General features: G+C 42.6%; 1 protein-coding gene across 1 annotated transcript in view; it reads left to right on the forward strand.

Moving 5' to 3' along the window:
- The first annotated feature begins 428 nt into the window (after positions 1–428).
- The window catches only part of TET1 (tet methylcytosine dioxygenase 1), a 64,339-nt gene continuing 48,285 nt past the window's right edge, over positions 429–16,482 (forward strand). Inside the window, exons 1-2 of the mRNA XM_066620675.1 lie at positions 429–2,375; positions 10,913–10,963. Of these exons, the coding sequence (XP_066476772.1) occupies positions 429–2,375; positions 10,913–10,963 (1,998 nt within the window). The remainder of the gene's footprint in view (positions 2,376–10,912; positions 10,964–16,482) is intronic.

Here is a 16,482-nt window from a genome sequence, read left to right on the forward strand (position 1 = left end):
GAGAACCACTGTTTTAGATGTTTTCATTTAAGAAAAACTAGTCTGCTACTTTTAGTTACTATGCTGCTATAGCACAATGGCTAAACAAAGCACACTGATCTGTAAAACAGGCAAGTCCCTGGTTCAAACCTTGTTCCTGGAACTATGTAGGCAGCTTTAGGTAGACTCTCACTCAGCACTTTCTATCTATAATAATATTGACCTTACAGAAATGTTATAAGGATTACTGAGATCCTGCATGTGAAGGATTTGCAACACTCAACTTTATAAATATTATCATCCATTCATGATACTTTTTTCTTTTTCAGCTCTGTATCATACAGAGAATACCAAGGTGAAGATGCAGATTTCTACTGAAATGAAAAACAATGGCCAGAATCCATGATCTTTAATTATACCCCGAGTTGCACGTCTGCTGCTTGACAGATATGGCTCGTGATGCCAGATCTTCACGATTAGTTAAAAAGGAGCAGATAAGCAAAAAGAAATCTAGTCAAGTCAAAAACAAATCTTTCCAGGTAACAAAAGATGCCAAGAAAACTTCCCCAAAGACAGAAAGTACTGCAAACTGCAAAAAGTTAATGACAGAAAAGAATGATAGCAAGAAAACACCAGGAGAGCAAAAATCAGTGTTGGGCACATCGTGCAGATGCCTCAGGAGCAGCGTTACCAAAGCTTTATCAGGAACATCATGGATGAATCTTGGATTAACTGAAAATGTTCCCTTTTACAACCAACCTCCTTTGAGCTACAATGGCTTTACAATGACTCTTCGCAGAAAGCCATTTCCCCATAGACTGTTCCAGACATCGACAATCACGAGACATAAGAAGTCTAGCCCAGAGAAAAGTGTAGGAAAAAGAGAGAAGTCTGCATCAAAAACCTCCTGTGGATCAAAAGAGAAAGAAGCTGTAGAGACTGCAAGGGTTTTCAAACTAGATTTTAACTTAAATGGTGAGTTATCTTCTGCCAAAGGAGCTGACACTCTGTGTGACACAGAAAAAGACTGCTCCTCAGAGTGTGACAGTCAAGCCAAAGAAGGAGAGATTTCTCCTGAGAACAATATTTCCGTTTCCCACAGTGATATACCAGGTACCCACAATCCAGAGCTATTAAAGGAGGAATGCAAGTGTGAAGACCTTGCGCCTAGAGAACAGGCACTGAACAGTCTCTCTACCAATACCTCAAATGAACATTTAGCCACGCCTGTTCCTCCACGTTCACACCTCAACTCTGCCATCACTTCAGAGGTACTTCAAAACAGATTAGGAACATTTGTGAAAACACATTTTAAGAGTAGCTCGGATTTGCTACCTGCCCCCAGCAAACATTCCTGTTCACATTCCTCTCCAACATTGAGACTCTCCTCTGAAATTAACCCAAAGGTCCTTGAAAAAGGGTTTGGGCCTTCCACAGAATCTCACTCCACAACTGGTTTGGTGCTACCTAACAGTGAACCTGATCCTGCCATTTTGATTACCTCTGAATTAATCTCAAAACTACGTTTAGATGAACCATGCGTGTTAACAGAATCCAACTTCGAACAAGATCCTGAGCCTGTCGTTGGAGAAGACCCCAGTTCACACTGTGTCTGTGATTCAGGAAGTAGCTTAAAAGATCCAGACCTTGATGTGGCATCTCATTTACCAAAGGGCTCAGAATTGGAGCCAAGCAAGAAAGCACTTGATTCTTTTTTCAAATCTGGACAAAATTATTCAGAATGTGACCCATCAAATAAAGTTTCGGTTTGTAAAACAGTTTTGAATACCTCGTTGACCAGTTTTATCTTGGGAGATCTTGAGCGTACACTTGAAAAGATTGCTTCGGAAACTTTCTGCATAGGTTCAGCTGCTGTGCCTGTTCGGTTGCTCAGCCCAGAAAAAAGCACAGCAGATACCGCTTCTCTGAGCAACAAGGGCTTTCAGGAAAGTTTTCCAAAATCCTCAGAAGACTCTAATTCCAGGCTGCCACCAAACACTGCAGGGGATACAGGTGAAAGGACAAGTGTGCCAGGTAAATCCAATCAGAATTCACACAACCCTTTGCCACAATTGGGGAGTGAGGGCAAAGACGTGAACTCTGTTCAGGATATCAGGAAATGCGAGAACAATCCCGCTTCAGAGCCATTCTCCTGTGAAAAGCCAGCCGGTGGACTTCCTGTCTCGTACACTGCTTTGCAACCTGTCCCGGAAAAGAAGAAGCGAAGGCGATGTGGAGTATGTGAGCCTTGTCTGAGGAAAACTAACTGTGAGGAATGTAGCTGCTGCAGAAAGCGCAAAACTAGTCACCGGATATGTAAGAAGAGAAAATGTGAAGAACTGAAGAAGCCCCCACCAGCTGCGCTGCCTGTAATGCCGCCCTCTGAACCCTTAGAGGTAAGCAAAGAATATTCATACTCGGTAAAATTTCTAGAACACCATTAAAACCATTTATTTAGCCCTGTGTGGATGTCCTTGAGAAAGGGAATGCAAACTTTGAGGCGGGCAGGGGAGTAGCTAAGCGGCACCTCAGCAGCAGGGGGTGTGGCTCGTGCACATGTCCAAGCAGAGACTGTCATTTGTTCCCTCTCCACAGAGGAGAGAACATCTGCATTTGGGATACAGCGTGGCTTGATTTCAGTGTTAGGAACATTGGCACTGTTTGTTCAAGATGCAACTCATGTTCTCGTTGTTGTCCACAGTCCAACATTGCTTTTTAGTGCAATGGGAAATGTGCTAAAATATTACCCAGACTCTGGTGAGGTCCATTCTGCTAGATTGATTTCAGTGAGCCTAATCAATTCAGCAGGACTTATTTATACGGGAACCTGCATAGGCTCAGGCAGGCTGCGCAACAAACAAGTCACTAAGCACCCGTTCAGGCACACAGCAGAGCCAAACATGTTGTACTTCACAGAATTTTAGAACAAAACTAGACAAAAAGAAGAAAAATACTCTCAGGAATGGAGGCCGCCCTCACCAAAGCCTGGGTAATATTGTAGCGCATTTCCCATTTTATTAAAAATAAAAAAGACTACTTCACAAATTATCACTGCTCTTTTAAAGCAGGTGTTTAAAGTTAGTTCTGTCTTGTATCGAAGACTGTATTATGCTTGCTTGAGTTTTGTGTTTTAACACCGAATACAGCTCTAATACAAACTAGATTCAGAAATAAACCATTTCAACTTTGTTTTAATGTATCCAGTAACATAGTTTTATCTTCTTCATAGATGTATAGTTACAGAACAGAAAATCACAGCTGGCACATAGCTCAGGGGGACTGTGCAGGATCCCATTCCTCTCGCACCTTCCCCTGAATGAATATATTTTTCTTCTCGCTTTGGTAGTCTGAATGTTCTCCTATGAATGGAAATGTGACGTTTCTGTATCTTTGCTCTGTCCTAGTGAGTACAATCTATATGTGGCTTCTCATTTTTAAAAAAATAAAAGTGTGTTAATTTGTAGGGATATTGACTGGTAGTATAGCTGTGCCTAAGTGTTTATTTCAGTGGATTTTTCTGCTCTTAATTCTACAGAATTAGATTGGTCCCGCCTACTTGGGCTGTATGTTTCATTGAAGCAGTGGCATGAAATTCCCCAGTAAATGTAATTAGGATTTAGGTGGCAGATAGCAGAGTTACCTCTACATTCTTTTAAGCAGCTGCTTTGGTGTCTTGCTTAAGCTGTACGTCAATGCCTCAAAATCCTTTCTCTGGTCTGTAAATGTTTCCCTGGTCTGGTCTCATCTGGTATTATTCTGTATCTTTTACACAAACTAACAAAATCCTGCCAGATAATAGCCGACAGTCTATTATCTGTTGGTTGTTATCCGCACATGGGAGTAGCAGTCTCAGTGGACAGATGAATCATTCCTCTCTCGACTGGATACTAAGACCAGGAATTAAATTGCATAATTGTTAGTCAGATGAATGCAAATAAGCAATATAATGAAACACAACAAAGCACTTGACCATTTTTCAAACAAGGCTTTTGAGCATGCCCTATAAACAATCTCTTTTTTTATTTGCGTTTTGACAATATACTTCACACAAGTTTCAAAATACAATAGTGATTGTCCAGCAATTTCTGCATAATACCATCCAGTACAGACATGAAAAGGCCCAGAATAGGCATAGGGTTCCTCTAATATAGCATATGTTGCCATGCATTCATTTTGTCGGATGTTACGTAGACAGCTTTAGATCATTCCTGACAGTGGCTTAACAAATGGATCATTTTTGACAGTAGGTTAACAAACCACAATGTTATATTATGGTTTCCCAGATGCAACCACCTGGAACATCTGATACAGCTGCTGAGGGGTAAAGGTGGAAGTGGGAGCAGACAGGAAATAAAGAATGAGGCAGTGCTAAAGGGTGGCAGGGTATGGCAGCAGAAGGAGCAACTGTGAGAAGACAACCATAGATGGAAACATACTTGACTCCAGCCCTGGAGCTTGTAGACAACAACAGGAGGCAAGCACGACACCCTCCCAATGGTTTCCATGATTCCTGATATTTATAAGTGAGGGTAGCATTTAATAAATATATGTGCTACCATTCAACATATTTTCAGGGCAACTCACACAGTAAAGATAAAAACATCTGGTTATATTCTAAGGCAGGGGTGGGCAAACCTTCAAGTTTAGGAATCTTGGACCTTTAACAATTCCCTCTTCTATGCATTTGTTAAATTGGTTACAGTAAATGCAACGCACATGATTGCAGCTAAGGTTGGGTAGAGTCTTTGTGGTCCCTCCTTTCTTCTGATCTCAAGCTCTCCAAGACTGCACAGTTCAGACAGAAAAATGACAGTTCAGACAGGGAAATGCACAGGTCAGGAAAATGAGGAGAGCTTGTGAATCTGCTGAAAATCAGCTTGTGAATATACTGTCCTCTCCACTGGTGCTTGGCTTAGATGCTCCAAGCAGAGCACTGCCCAGAAAAATGAGACACTGTCAAATTGCACCTTGAACTACTTGGGGACCAGTATGAACAAGGTGATGGAGAAGGCTTTGCATGCCCTGGTGGCTCCCTCTTCCTGATACTACTGGCATCAGAACAATCCAGTCCACTGAAAGAGTGAAGTGATGAGTGGGCTGTCCTCCCACTGCTTGCATTGGATCCACCGTGGCAGTGTGTCCAGGAAAAGACTGTGTCCTGTCTGGTTGGCAGACAGGGGCAATGGCCTACCAACATTGGGGGCAAGGAAGGCATCCAAAGAAATAAATAAGAAAATGTTTAAAAAGCAGTAAGGTGATGAGTGTTGAATCCAACAATAGGCCTAGGAATGTGATGGAAACCCATGGGGAAATCCCCCCAGAAGCAGAAAACTACAGTAGCTGTAATATTATTGTGTGCACCTATTTATTTTTAATTAACTAACAAACAGACATTTGTCAAGGTCACCAAAAAAGAATGGTGGGTGTTGACATGGAAAGCAATAAATGCAAGGAGCAAAAAAAGGTTTCAGCAGAGAGCAGGTCGAGAAAAGGATGGAATTCTCCCTTCATCTTTTTTGAGACTTCTTTTTCAGGCTAAACATGCTTCCCTTTGATTCCTCCTGACCTTCTTATTGTATAGCAGCTTTGCTTCTTCACCCCTTTCCTTAAGCCTTCTCTCTGCCTTTTTAATGAGCTGCCCCCTATTCTTTAACTTCTTTTTCACTGTCAGTTTCATTTTCTTGGGTACTTCCATGGGGCAAAACGGTGTGCATATTGTATACTGAACATAATGCTCTGTTTATGAATCTGTCCTTGTCTGTCCCAATTTGTATAGCAAAGAATGCTTTTCATCTTAAGAATTTAGACTGTTGCATAAGTAAAATTATTGTCCCTATATAATGCACAAAGGGAGAGGGAAATTTCTTATAGAAATTATACTGTAGGAAAACATTGGTAAGCAAAATATTTTTCAAAAATGTCTTCCTACTGCAATGTGGAAAAGTGAGAAATTGAAGATCTGTTCTGCAATGTAAACAATTGACAGACTCCTGGAGTGCAGCACAGATAAGCAGAGTGATATTAGTACTGTACGCTCAGGCTGAACTCTGCATGCCAAAACCAAGGCTCTTGTTTTTTCCCCCCAACCTTCTTTCAGACAGAAAAACAAGTGGTATTCTTGCATATTTAATTTAGCATCAATTTCAGAATCTGAATCCAAATGTTGCAGGTGCAGTTGTACTTCGTTGCTGTTGAGTCTGGGCATAAATAATTCCCTGCTAAATGGGCACAGAGGCACTTTTCAAGTGGTGCTCCTCTTATATTTAGCAAGGGGAGAGCAACTGTCATCTTCATCCCCAGCATAGCGTCTTTTACATTGGCTATTTGTTGATGCTTCTTCTGTATCTTTTTAACCTTTGGGAACTATTTATTTTGCTATGTAAACCACTTTGTGAATTGTTTTGTTGAAAAGCTGTATATAAATCATCATCGTCATCATAAATATGAACCCAAAATCCTGGCGGTGAAGGGACAGCCACTGAAAATTCTGAATCTCATTAAACAATATATTGTAAGATATCTTACTAGATAAAGGCTACAATCCTTACCAGGAAGCAAGCTCTGGTGATGAAAGCAGAACTAACTTCTGAATAAACACGCATAGGATTGGGCTGCACAAATTCTGAAACTTTATCAAAGTAAGGCCGCAATCCTAACCAACTTTTCAGCACTGACTTAAGAGCAATGCAACTCCGAGGTAAGGGAACAAACATTGCCTTACCTTGAGGAGGCCTCCATGACTGTCCCCCGACTGCAGGATGCAGCACATGCTCCACTGACATAGCTATGCCAGTGCTGGAAAGTTGGTTAGGATTGCACCCTCAGTCAGTATAAGGGCTACTTCACATATTAAACTTTTCCTACACAAAAAGCACCAGCTGCATGAATAAAGAAGTATGAATCACACATGTGATTGCAACCATATGTACATTTACCCACAGCAAAATGTACTTCTGCAATTACCCTGTGTGTGTCAGATGTAGACATTGGTTTCACACTTTTTCCTACTGGGATATGCTTTCTGTTTAGGAAAAGCATAACTTGCAAAGTGGCCCTCATTCAAAAATAAAATATTCTAACAACTTCTTTACATGAAACAATTCCCCCTGCCCGGAGACAGCAGCAGTCTCTGGTTTTAAGGCATCTGCTGTTTTTCTTATCCCAGCAGCAAAGAAGTCTTGTGCCATAGACAAAAGAGCACACTAGCCTGGAATAAATACCACTCCTCACTTCTGAACATAGCACTAATAGAGATAATTATAACATTTTTGCTCCAGAAGCATACAGTATGTTGGGAGGATGGGAACTCAGCCTTTCATCAGTATTTAACCACACTGATTGCTAGGGTGATAGGATGGTTAAAGCTGTATGAAGTTTTGCATGATATTGAGTATGACAGGAGGGCTTCCCCACTTACTCCTGGGGAATGGACAAGACAGTAGTAGGAGCCTTCCTGCCAGACTGGTAACTATAGATTTGAACTGGTGACCAGTCTATGCTTGCCTGATGAGAGTCCTGTCCCTAGGCAGGACTGTCCTGCCTAGGCAGGACTAGTCCTGTCCCTAGTCAAGATGAGCACCTGACCATACCTTAGGGAGGGCAGCTTCCCAACCATAGAATAAAATACAATATCATATGATGACATATTGTATGTCATTTGGCATCAGTGGTGTATTGGGGAGTCAGCAGGTGCAAGTGCTCCTAGACAGCAAGGCTGAAGCAGCAGTGGCACCCCCAGCTGTGCTGCCCTGAGGGCTGCCCTTGCCTGCTACTTCCCCATCTGGAGGTGTTTTGAGGGCTGGAGAGGCCACATGTGGCCTCCCCAACCCTCAGGAAGTCCTTCTAAGGAAGGTCATCTAAGGCCTTCTGAGAGCCTTAAAAAGTCACTTCCAGTTTTGAAACCCGGATGTGACGTTTAGGGCCTTCGGAAGGCCTTAGAACGCCTCCAGAGGCCTTGCAACCAATGGGGGGGAGCACATCCAGGCCTCCCCAGGCTCACGGTTTGGCACAATATCAATAACTTGCTGATTAAACTATAATGTGCTGTAAATCCTTTTATTAGAGCAAAGATACCAGAGAGTAGTAGAATTCATCTGGTTGCTTGTAGCAAATGGAACTTGCCTCCAGATCACCAGAAAGGGAAGATTTTTTTAAACTGGAAAAGTAGACCATTTCCTTCAGGCTGTCTGTGCAGCACAGATCACTCAATGTATGCATTCGAGGGTGGGGGGATAACAGTATAAATGCATGCACATTTTAATATATATTAAAATTAATATACTGGATTAATATACTGGTTGCTTTGATGTTTTGAATAACTGTTGCTGTATAGCAGCCTTGACTTATCTGCATAGAACAAACACAGCAAAAAAAATTTTTTTTATTTCAGTGAGGTTTTAGTACAGAATAGGTCCTTAGGTGTCTGGTGGAATTAAAAAAAAGAAAGTTATTTCTTAGCAATTAAGTGAGTAATGTGTGCATCTCATGCAGGAAGCAGAGGACTGAGTTTATGAAAGGTTGGGTGTGTAGGGTTTAGCAAAAGGGCTTTTCTTACAGCAGTTGTTTTCAAAATAAATGCATGCAGGAGACTTTATCTACATCAACTCGCCTGTTGAAGAACCCCTGCAAGTTGTAAAGGATTTGAGGGTATTTTGCAAGAGCAAATTGCACACCCTGGAGAGTACTGGCCCAGTCTCTCATAGTTTTGTCCCACAAAAACTGAGCATATATCATGGAACACATCCAACATTGCCATGTGGTTGAGCATTGCAGGGGTAGAGTGATGGTGGTAGGCAAGTTGTTTTCCAAGGCAGCTTGTCAATTCTCAAATCATCTCAGGGAGGAACCCTCTTGCTTGGAGAGGGACCATAGCTCAGTGGTAGAACACATGCTTTACATGCAGAAGGTCCCATGTCCAATTGGCGGTATCTCCATCTGAAGGGGGGGAGGAGACCTGTTGGAAACACTTGGGAGCCACTGCCTGTCACTGCAGACAATACTGAGCTAGATGAACCGCTAGTCTGATACAATGGAAAGCCACTTCCAAGGTTCCCAACTTGGTTCCGTAGAACTCCAGAGTTTCCAAGAACCCTGACTTGCACGCCACAGTTTGAAAACCCCTGACTTGCAAGCCATTAGTACCTTGCTGGAAAACCTAGTGTTATTTTATAGGACAAAGAAGTTCAAAGTGAAGTAAAAATGGAGGTGATAATTTACTTAAACTCCTGAAGACATCTGCATTACAATGTTTTTTTTCTATAGCTATTAGTATATCTACAGAGATATTATAGATATTTATGACAGAGATATTTACTATATTGATTGTTAGAATGGAGTAAATGCTTTATAATAAGCAGGTGGTAGCTACATTTTCTGTGCTCTTGCACCTCACTGAATCTTTGATTGACATTGTCTGAATAAGGAATTCAAACATTAGCTTGTATTCTTAAAAGAAAACAGGAAGGAAGAGTGTAGGAGCAAGCAAAATCTAAAATCGTGTCAGAAAGTTGGCATGACTGGCACAGCTTGGCCAGTCTTGGGAGGCTCATTACAGCCCAATCCTATCCATGCTTTCCTGGGAGTAAGTCCCACTGACTCTAATGGGACTTACTTCTGAGTAGACACGCCTAGGCTTGGGCTGTAAGCCATTTCTGCCCAACCTTGCATCTAACGCAGCAGAGATGAAATGTACACACTTGTGAGCTGGGCAGAAAATTAAAGACTTGGGGGGGGGGGAGACACAGATCAATCAGCAACCTGTTGAGCATGCAAGAGACGAGATCATTTTTCTCCTGTGGTAGTGGGTGGAGGAGGCAACCCACAGTCTTGCCTCTCTTCCTCCCTCCCTCCCTCTCTCTCTCCCCCCTTTCGCTTGTCTTATCACGAGCCCTTAATGAGCATCCAGGAGTGGGCACGGCGCGTGCTGGGAGAGTGCGGGTGGCGTCCTCGCATGACCCTCCCCTGCAACATCACCACTAGGTAGCCCTCGCGTTGCAAAGCCAAAGTGCACCGTACCTTCCTCCTGAGCGGGGGGGGGTCACGCTTGGGGGGCCGCAGCCCTTGCTAGAGATCAGCCTCCCTCCTCCCCTCCTGCGGAGCTTTGCTCCCCCCCGTTCAGACCAGGAGCCGGGGCAGTGAGTCCTCCCACCGCGTTCCTTCCTCCCTCCCTCTTGCCCGCCTGCAGGCAGCGCTCCCCCTTGGCCGGCGCGCTCCGCAGTGGCAGCGAGTCCATGTCACAGCTTGCGCGCGCCCGCCCGGGTGTCCTCACGCTGCGCGTCAAGCCCACATAGGAGACCCTTTGTTTGGGAAGGGCTCGGCAGGGGAGAGAGCACTGGGGCAGCGACTGCTGCTGGCCTCGCTCTGCCATTGGCTGAGCCTTTTCTGGAGCCGTTCTTTCCCCCCTTCCTCCCTCTCTCGTCTCAGGAATATTGGAGAGCAGGCATGCCCAGCACGTCCCCAGTGTTGGCAGGCAGAGCTCGCTGTGCTGTGCTGTGCCTGGCTGCTGCTGCTGCTCCTTTTAAAACACCATGAGCAGAATACCCCCAAAACAGCCTGAAGAACTGCTACACTGTAGAGGTTTCTTCTGCAGAAGGAAGCAAGATGGCTACCTTGTGGCTTTTGCTGTGAAGAACACAGAGCCTCATTAAACCCCGCTCCAAAGGGGGGGAAAAAGGTTATTTTTCCCTCCTTCCTTGTTCACCCTCTTTTTTTTCCCCCCCTCTCCTTTTTTTGTGCTTTCGGTGACTTGCTTCAACATCTCAGCTCTCCCCATCAGAGCCTTTGGAAGTTCTGCACAGAAAAAGCCCTTATTGGGGTGGTGGAAGACTTCAGATGTTAACCCCCCCCCCCCCAAAAAAAAATTGCTTTTCAAAATAATAGTGATTTGTGTGCTTGTTCACCAAGACTTATTCTGCCATTTGATGTCTTTCTTTAGGTGCTAACTGAAAACAAAAGGCCTCAGAGGAGAAAGCAAAGAGTTCTAAAGGTAAACTGATCGTTGCTTTATTAATAAATAAATAAAAAAGAACCCCCCAGACCATTTTTTTCCAGCCCTGCTTCCTAGCCATGAAATGGAAAGGAAAAGAGTAGCAAATACTAGGAAGTTGTGTAAAATGTGTTTTTAAAAACACAGCAACATTTTGCCTTTCCCAGTGTAAGGCAGAGTGTGTTTTGTAGAGATTTAACCCTTTGTGCCCAAGACTGCCGGTTCAATCGAGCTGAACCACTCCTGTTAAAAAAAAAATGACTTGCATCATCTTTGATTCAGAAAGCCTTGCATCACCCTCATTCAGAAACACACCTACATCTGATTTCTGTGGGAGTTACTTATGAGTAAATATGCTTAAGTTTCTTCTGGAAGTGACCCTTCAGTTTTTGACATATGGGGGGGGGTTTGTTTTTAGAGCTGTTCAGGCTGTATGATGGTTAAGCATTGACTGTGGGATGTTAGTGATATTTGAATATTTAAATGGAGAGTGTTCCAGATCATTTTTCTACATGCAACTTGCTACTTGTTTGATAAAACTGATATATTTTAGACAATTCTGATTTGACGTTGATAAGTCTTTTAAGGATGACATTACATATTTGTTTGGGTTAATTAACGAATGTATGTTGAAAATGTTGTTCAAATTCAGTTGCGTTTCCAAAGTAGTTTGGCAGTGGAAGCTGCTGGAATAAAAACAGAAGGAGAAAGTCCTTGTGAGCTAATTTAGTGTTTCTTGAGCACACTTAACTGACCCCATAAATGGCTGCCCTGTTCTCTTCTGTGAGTCAGGGAATTCCTGTGCACGTGCAGAGGAAATCCCTGTTTACAAGGGGAATCCCCACCCCATAGTAGAGGGCCCCTCCCATAAGAGCAGAGCTTTGTGTGTCATCAGAGTCTCACAGTGTTCTGGATCATGACCGGTATACTTCCAGTCGTAATTCTGAAGTGAAAGTGTTCGTACATGTTGGAACAGTTTTGCCAAGGTGTTAGTTTAGAATTCTAGCATAATGTCACATTCTGGGATGTAGCCCTGGTGGTGTACCATGAACTATACATTTGGTCCTAGGACCAGGGCTGGAAAATCTATGAATATAGTCGTTTTGTGATATGGCTACTGGGTGTGAGTAGTGGAAGCATTAATGTGTTATATGCTGGCGGTACTATTTGTTCTTCATTGTTTAAAAACTGGACATAAGATTTGTTAGTTATTTACAAAATTAGAATAAGAGTATTCTACAAGCAATTGAACTGAAGTGTCCTTAAATCACACTAAATGCAGTTGGACTTAAATGCTTAAGCTCTGCTATAGTTTCATTCATGCCAAAGACAATGCAGTGTGTGCGTGCATGCCCATGTGCAAATGCAGTTTTTAAGACACTGCTCTTTATCATGTTTGTGAATATTTCTGTTCTTTCTCTTTTTGTGGGTTGGAATGCTTGGTTGGTTTGTTTATATTTGAAATGTGATTTTTTTTCTTTTTTTACTTTTGTTCTCTCTTTTAACCGACAATGCAAAAACAAACTATGATCCTTGTTTGGAAATTGGTGCCATCAAAATTAACAGAATGGGTTTCCAAATAAATATATTTCAGATAGAATACCGGTTCTAATGTCAAACAAGAAGTGGCAGTTCCTCCTTTTACACAAACAGACCATTCTTCAATGGGTTAAGTTAGAGCATTTGAGCAAATTCATTGTGAAGTTCTTGTGAGCATGCTCCATTGAGTTCTGTTGTGCTCTTTTATCAGACATGTACAGGGAAAACTTACCAGTAGATTGTGGTATTCTATCATTATGAGGGTACTAGCACTTCAGAGCTAGTTATTCACTTTGGTTTTGCTGGAGGGGTGCCGTCCAGTAAGCAATGCATTGACATGATGGAAGGAGGTTCAGTGGGGTTGTTCAAGGCTGTTAAGAGTGTGACTAATTTGGTTTAACTGATCTTGACTCTGTATCCTTATTTGCTGGGTTCTTGGGGTCTGTAGTGCTTCTAGTTATTGACTTGCAAATTCTGTATAGCCTTGTCTTAAGCATTTGTATTCAGTACTGAAGCAACAGAAAGTAATATGTAGATCTTTTCATAGCAGCAGTATCTTTCTATAAACTTGGAATTCAAAAAAAAATTGAGGACTGTCAGTTAGTGCTTATGTAACAAACTGCTCTGGATGAAATATATGTCTTTGAAAAAGATCCTTTTGAAATGCTTTGGGAATATTTAGTAAAAGACATGCATCAATTTGGCAGTTGCCTCTTTCCACTGTATTTTGGTTGCAGTAGCCTTGATCCCCCTTTTTTGATGCTGTCAAAGTGGCACCTTTGTTTAATGCCAGAGATGGTCTAAGACCAACTCATGCTTGAGGCAGAATGCTCAATGCTACCTCTCCTTACCTGGCAATGTGCCAGCCTTTGCTCCTCCAACAACCTGAACTGGAAAAGGAAGAAGTGTGTAGGAGAAGAGAGTGTAGGGCTAGAGTGTTTTCTTCTTTTCTTTTTCACTCTGTCCACACCGTCCTTTTCTAATTCAGGGAGGAGGAGCAGCAGCAGTAGTGGAGGTGAGCACTTTTACCAATTTGCTGCCTGAGGTGATCACCTGAGTTAGCCTGATAGATAAGACAACCTTGCCCATTGCATGTTCCAATCTGAACAAAGTGATAAGATGCCCCAGTGGCCTTTGTAATATGAAACCTTTGGACATCCTTTCATTTTGCACAGAATGCCTGCCTGTTGAATCAGAAATGACTTCTTACCAAACAAGTGAGTTGCTGTTTCCAACTTGGCAAGCACCTCATATGAAGTAAATTAGGATGTCCCATGGGCCTCTCTGAAAATGCAGGCACTGTGGAGGCCTGTGGGTCATTCGTCACATGTTGTGGGTTACCTTCTGGGTCAGAAATAATTCTGTGTTAATTGCCTACGGTTGAAATATCACATGCTTTCTGGTTGGTGCCCACTGCAAAATAAAAGATGCCTAGGCCTCTCAATCAAACTTACTTGCTCCACAAAGACATCTGCTGAGTTTGAAGCAACCACCTTGGGTGCTCTTCGGGGAGAAAGGCAGATTACAAATTCAATAAATAAATAATAAATATTCTATAATGCAAGGGTCTGCAAACTTTTAGTCCAGAGGGCCACATCAAATATCTGGCATGGTGTTGAGGGCTGGAAAAATAAATTTTAAATATAAAATTTAAATAAATACATTAGAAAGTCTCAGAGAGCCTAAGGCCTTCAGATGGCCTAAAAACATCACTTCTGGTTTTTCAGGAAAAACAGGAAGTGATGTTCTTAGGCCTTTAGAAGTCATTCTGAGGGGAGGCACATGGCCTCCTCGGCCATCAGAACACCCTTGGATGCAACTGGAGCACAGCTCTGGTCACATTCAATTGAGTGGGCCAGAGGCTTGCGGGGGCCAGAGGCCGAATGGAGGTTTGTCGTGGGATGCATCTGGCCCCTCTGGTTTGGAGACCCCTGGTATAATGCAAGCACTCAATGAAGCGCCTTTTCCAGCTTGGTTGATGTCCTGTTTGAGATGACAAGGATTTGGGTGGACTGCTCTTTATCTGGGGAGAGGTAGAGAGATCCAGAATGGCAGGATGGAGACCTGATGCAGCCTGTGGTTCCCCAGTTGGTGACTTTGGATTTTGGTCATGCTTACTTAGTATTCTTAGTAAATCTGGTAATCATTTTTTTTTTTTAAATGAAAATAAGTTATTTATAACAATAACACGTAATATGTGTGGCATCTAATCTAGATAGATGTTTTGCTCTAAATTGATATAGGTAAGCTAAATCTTACCAAATAACATACTGGATCTTATTTCATGTCCATTTTCATTGTTTTGCTTCTTAGGACACATTACCACATTTTCTGTCTATTTCAACTCTCCTTGTTCTCCCCCCTTTCCTTTTTTGGTTCTGTGTATGAAATTGTATTCCTCCTTGGACTTAGATAAAGCCTTTAGTAATTGGAAGGAAACATTATTTTCATTTCCCTCATTATTTTAACATTAGAGAAGGAGATGACTTTTAGATTTTCTTTGTGCTTTGTGAATTTGACTTTGCTGTTCTGTCTGGTGTCATGCCTTGCTTTGTGTTTTCTAAATTTAATTTGGAAACCCACAAGCACTTGCTGCATTTAGTACTGTAACTAGTTTTAAAAGTTTGGGTTACCTACCAAGCATTAATATTGCTCCTTTTCATTGTAAGGTATAGTCTATCGCATTGCTTTGTTACCCAAATGCTCCAACAGCCCAGTTCTTTGTACATTTGCTTGGGGCTTACAATAATAATACCTAGGTTTTCTTTTCATTCAGTTCTTTCTGCTATCTTTGTACTTACTTTGTACTGGGAATTGGATGTCTCAGAGGCTCCCAAACTTTTTCAGATCACGGCACCTGAGCAGCCCAATTCTGAGCTTCCTGGTGCCCGCTGGGGCAGCAGCACCAAAGCAATTAATCTGCATCCAGCACTCCAGGAAGCAGCCAGAGATCTCCTTAGGGAAAGGGGACTTTTGCCACTTTCCCCTGAGGAACTGCAATGGGTTCTCAATGGCTTCTCAAGTTTGCACTGGCTCTTTTGCTGGTGCAGGCTTGAGAGACTTCATGTTGGGCCTTCCATCCCGTCACAAAATTCAGGATATAGTGGAGCAGAGGTCCGCCAACTCCCCACCGAGTTCCTCCTCTCCCCCACCCTCCTTCCTTCTTTCTCCCACCTCCCAGAGGCTGCACCTCTGCCTGGTGGTTGCACTTATTCCCAGTGTCGGCATGTTCTTTTCCAGCTGGCACAGCACTGGTGCTCCTTGCTCACTAGGTGATAAAAATGTGCTTTACATCATATTTACGGACCCAGCACCAGCACTCGGGCTCAGTGCCAGTGCTGGTTGAACTTAGGATTGGGCCCTTAATGTTATAGCAATTTTTCATGGCAACTCCAGGCCAAAAGAAATACCTAGCAGTTTCATCATTGTGTTTCCCTCAAAAATTTAAAATAACCTGGGGCACTTCTCTGAGTTTGCTGTAGCTCCCTGAGGTGCTGTGGCACATAATTGGAGAACCAGGGTCATAGTCAGTCAAAGTGAACTGGAGATGGTAGGCATTGCACCTTCTGAACTTCAGGCTGTAATTTTGAGCACGCTCCCTAGGGAGCAAGTCCTATTAAACTCAATGGGGTTGTTTATGGGTAAATATGCTTAGGATCAAGCTGCTTGGGTATTTGTGTATTTTTCTGGATTGAAAACAAAGATGAATTTGTTTGAACACAAAGCACTTAAGGTTATTTACAATCTGCAGAAAGTTGGGTGTGCTTTTTTCTATAAATTAACTAATATTGACTCTGAGTGAAGAACTCAAGTTCCATTGATTGCAGTGGGTTGCACCCAGATTTCTCTGGATTAATTCTGTTTACTATTCAAAAACAATGGAATTTTAAAAAAAGTCTTCAGTGGATGTATTCGTTGTGTGCAAATACTCTAGAGCAGTGTTTCTCAAACTGTGGGACAGGACCCACTAGGTGGGTCAT

This window comes from Tiliqua scincoides, chromosome 3, assembly GCF_035046505.1.
Source record: "Tiliqua scincoides isolate rTilSci1 chromosome 3, rTilSci1.hap2, whole genome shotgun sequence".
Taxonomy (NCBI): Eukaryota; Metazoa; Chordata; class Lepidosauria; order Squamata; family Scincidae; genus Tiliqua; species Tiliqua scincoides.